Raw genomic sequence first — 3,579 nt, 5'->3', positions numbered from 1 at the left:
GGGGGGGGGTAAGATGGTCTTTGACACACTTGTCATGAAGCCTGCCAGATATCAGAGGAGACAGTGTGTCCTCATTCCAAGAGGGTCAAATGATTGCCTCCTTGATGGCCACGTTTGTTTGCTGCTTTAATTCGTCATGCCGGAATAGGATTGGTGGAAATGTTCCAGTGGGAATGGAGCTCAATGCATGGGAAGAAACAACAATTCAACAGGAATTTAGAAAAGTTAGGGTAAGGCAAGAGATTTCAGATTGCAAGTACTCTGACACCTTCGCCTAAAAGTGCGGATTTTTGAGTGACGAGCCGTCACTTGCTCGATTTTTGTCACTCTTCGTAGGATGGATGCCCTTGCATCATATGGACAAGGAGAGCTCCCCTCTTCCCCAGTTTCCAATTCGGATTCGATCCACAATTGTTAAAATCTCATGGAAATGTACCAGACATTTTCCCAAGATGGGCTTTGAGTATTTTTCTCCTTCACTCTTGCGATCGATCACTCCTTCTCCTCGCTTTGAGACAAAGGGCTCAACGTGGCAAAGGTCACAAGGAGAAGCGAGTCCTCTGGCAATGTGCGCTGGCGTGCGTGTGCGCGCGCGCGGGGAGTCGTGTTCCTCGCTGTTCACTTTGCATGTTTTCGGTGTGGGAGGTGTCGTTGTCGAGCCTTCTGCAGCCAATTTTCTCAGCACACCAGGGAACTTGAAAGGTTGTGCTTCGTGTGTGTGTGTGTGTGTGTGTGTGTGTTGCGTGGGTGGGTGGGCGGGGGAGCAGAACATCTCCGTCCGCAGAAATGCTGCTTGACTTCAATCGCGATAACAAAAAAAAAAAAAGAAATATTACGGGAGCAGGAGAGAAACTTTTCGTTGGACTCGCGGGCCACAATATTAAGAACACCTCGGTGAGTTGTGCGCCACGTCACACGTCTGACTTGAGAAAACACACCGTCGGAAGAATGCCACAAAGAGTCCACGCGCGGGTAAAATGTGGAAGTGGAAGAACGTGTCATTGGTCTGAGATGTGGCTCCACTGAAGTGAAATTGGATGCATTTCTGGAGCATACCGGTTGGCAATCCAGACCGTGGAGTGCAGTGCGGTGAATGGAACGCGTTGCGAATTTTTGGCTCACCCAAATGAGAGGGCTGCAACAGTACTTTGCGGCATGATGCGGCGTACTCCTTTAGACACAATAAGAAACACATTTGGCTCCCGTTATTTTTTTCCCGAGTGTCCCACTTTTTTGTCACGTCACAACTGAAAAGAGGACCGACCGAAAAATGCGAGTCCCGACTTTGGGAACGAAGGAGTCAATGAAACTGCCAGAACGGAGAGGGCGGCTGATATCCACAGTGAGCGGAGAGTGAACAACCGAGGGCTTTTTACATTGAAGCTCCTCAACACACTTTGAATCAGCGAATAGGTAGTTGAATGACATTCCACCTACAAAAAAAAAAAAAAAAAATCCAAGAAAAAGTGAACTAGAGAAAGCACGGCCTCAGAGTGTAATCATGAGCATTTCTTGGATAAATGCGTCAAATGATTGTCAGAGAATTTGCATTGCCCCGCCGAGGCCCGAAACGGCCGTCCTCGGGAAACAGTGTACCTAATGTTGTGACTGCTTTGTGGCCAGCCAGCTAAAGATGACAGAGAGCTGCAAGAAGCGACAATCAGTTTGGGGGGAGTCAAGTTTCAGCAATGACATCAGCGTGATTGATGCCGAGGGCTCTCATGTGCGCATTAGCGCTCTGTAATGAACTCCAGTGAAAGGTTCCCGATCGCATTAGCAGAAATGGCTTCGAAAGGACGTTTTCTCCTCAAATCCGACAAAATGTTGATCAGACCTGCATTTGTGCCGTCCCGCAGGTTCGGTGCGTCGGAACTTGTCACCCAACAGCAGAGGCGGCGGCCCGAGCGGCGCCAACCACCGGATAGCGGACAGGGACTACATGGGCTGGATGGACTTTGGACGGCGCAGCGCTGAGGAGTACGAGTACTCCTCGTAGAATGGAAACGCTCCGACATTGACTGTCCCTTCACACGCAACAACAGTTTACCTGATGACGTTGTACATTTGTTTGTAATGTACTGTTAAATGCAATATACATATGCCAAACTTTTGCCTCTCTGTCACCAATTTGTTTATCGTATTGAAAGTGGGGGCGGGAAATGTGGTGTCAGGGTACATTGAGACTTACTCGACCGAAGAATCAGAACAAACGTTGACCGCTGGTCTCACGCTCTCTTTTCTTTGCCTAATGTTTAATAGTCATGTAAACGTCTGTTGGGACTTTTTGACATATATAACGAGCATTGTCTGCAGTTGTTGTACCGTACTGTAATATGGTGAGTTGTCACTGAGAATCATCCATGCAAAAAAATAAAAATAAAATGACATCTTGAAATTGATTTCAAATTCAAAATGTATCATTCTCTCGAAAATAATGTGTTTTCCTGCAAGGGGGGGGGGGGTCACATGACAAACCCCAGGATGCACAAAATCATCCCGGTGGAACGTAGGTATAACGTGTGCCGTTTGAGTATGAGGAAGGCAATAATGATGGCAAGAGAAAGGTCAAGCCGCAGCCGTGCCGAGATGAGAGTCGGCGAATGCGCGCTTGCGGGGGTGCGGCGTGCTTGGGAATACCTTCAAAGGGACAGTGGCTTTCATTTTTCAGGGCTCTGTTGTGAAAGTCCCTTTTTGAGCATGCATTAATTGGTGCCCGTGAACATGGAACAAACGCTGTGGCAACAGCTGCAGCGCTGCTCAAGCTGGAAGCGGAGGTAAAAGTTAGCGTGGTGCTGAATGGTGATGAAGCCGCCTCCTATGTTGCGCATGTCCCCGCGTTCGCTGCTCCATCTGTCTGCGTGTGCATAGGAGGGATCGATGGACAAACGCGATTCTGTGAATTATTCAGAGAAGTGGCTGGGGATGCCTTTGGGGAAGGAGATGGTTTCTCGCCATGGTGTGTGCGTGCGCATGTGTGTGAGCCCGGCATTCAAATGAACACCGGCTCAGCGAAAAGATGCCTTGGTGAAATAATTTTTTGAGACGCTCCGTTAAGAGCATGCGTAATGTAATTTCCCCCAGTCTTTGACCATTGAATTTTTAGGAAATAATGAAAATGACAAAGACACAAGCTGGAAGCTAAACAATTGCATTAGGCAAGTATGAAACTCAAACAGAAATTGTGAAAGCAAATTAGAGGTGTACGATAAGACCAAACCCCTAAGATACAAGGCATTTTGAGCCGAAAAAAACGACCATGTATAGTAAGGCGTTTTTAGCCGAAAAAAACGACCATGTATAGGAAGGCGTTTTTAGCCGAAAAAAACGACCATGTAAAGTAAGGCGTTTTTAGCCGAAAAAAACGACCACGTATAGGAAGGCGTTTTTAGCCGAAAAAAACGACCATGTAAAGTAAGGCGTTTTTAGCCGAAAAAAACGACCACGTATAGGAAGGCGTTTTTAGCCGAAAAAAACGACCATGTAAAGTAAGGCGTTTTTAGCCGAAAAAAACGACCACGTATAGGAAGGCGTTTTTAGCCGAAAAAAACGACCATGTAAAGTAAGGCGTTTTTAGCCGAA

The 3,579-nt window shown here is 47.1% G+C and overlaps 1 protein-coding gene across 1 annotated transcript in view; it reads left to right on the top strand.

The window, feature by feature from the left end:
- Positions 1-2,395, top strand: part of ccka (cholecystokinin a) — a 3,726-nt gene extending 1,331 nt beyond the window's left edge. Inside the window, exon 4 of the mRNA XM_019880112.1 lies at positions 1,857-2,395. Coding sequence (XP_019735671.1) covers positions 1,857-1,996 — 140 coding nt within the window. The 3' untranslated portion in view covers positions 1,997-2,395. The remainder of the gene's footprint in view (positions 1-1,856) is intronic.
- The last annotated feature ends 1,184 nt before the right edge of the window (positions 2,396-3,579 follow it).

Source organism: Hippocampus comes, unplaced genomic scaffold, assembly GCF_001891065.2.
Source record: "Hippocampus comes isolate QL1 unplaced genomic scaffold, H_comes_QL1_v1.1 scaffold612, whole genome shotgun sequence".
In the NCBI taxonomy this organism is placed as follows: Eukaryota; Metazoa; Chordata; class Actinopteri; order Syngnathiformes; family Syngnathidae; genus Hippocampus; species Hippocampus comes.
The sequence above is the reverse complement of the archived record's forward strand: the minus strand, read 5'-3'. Positions and strand labels throughout refer to the sequence as shown.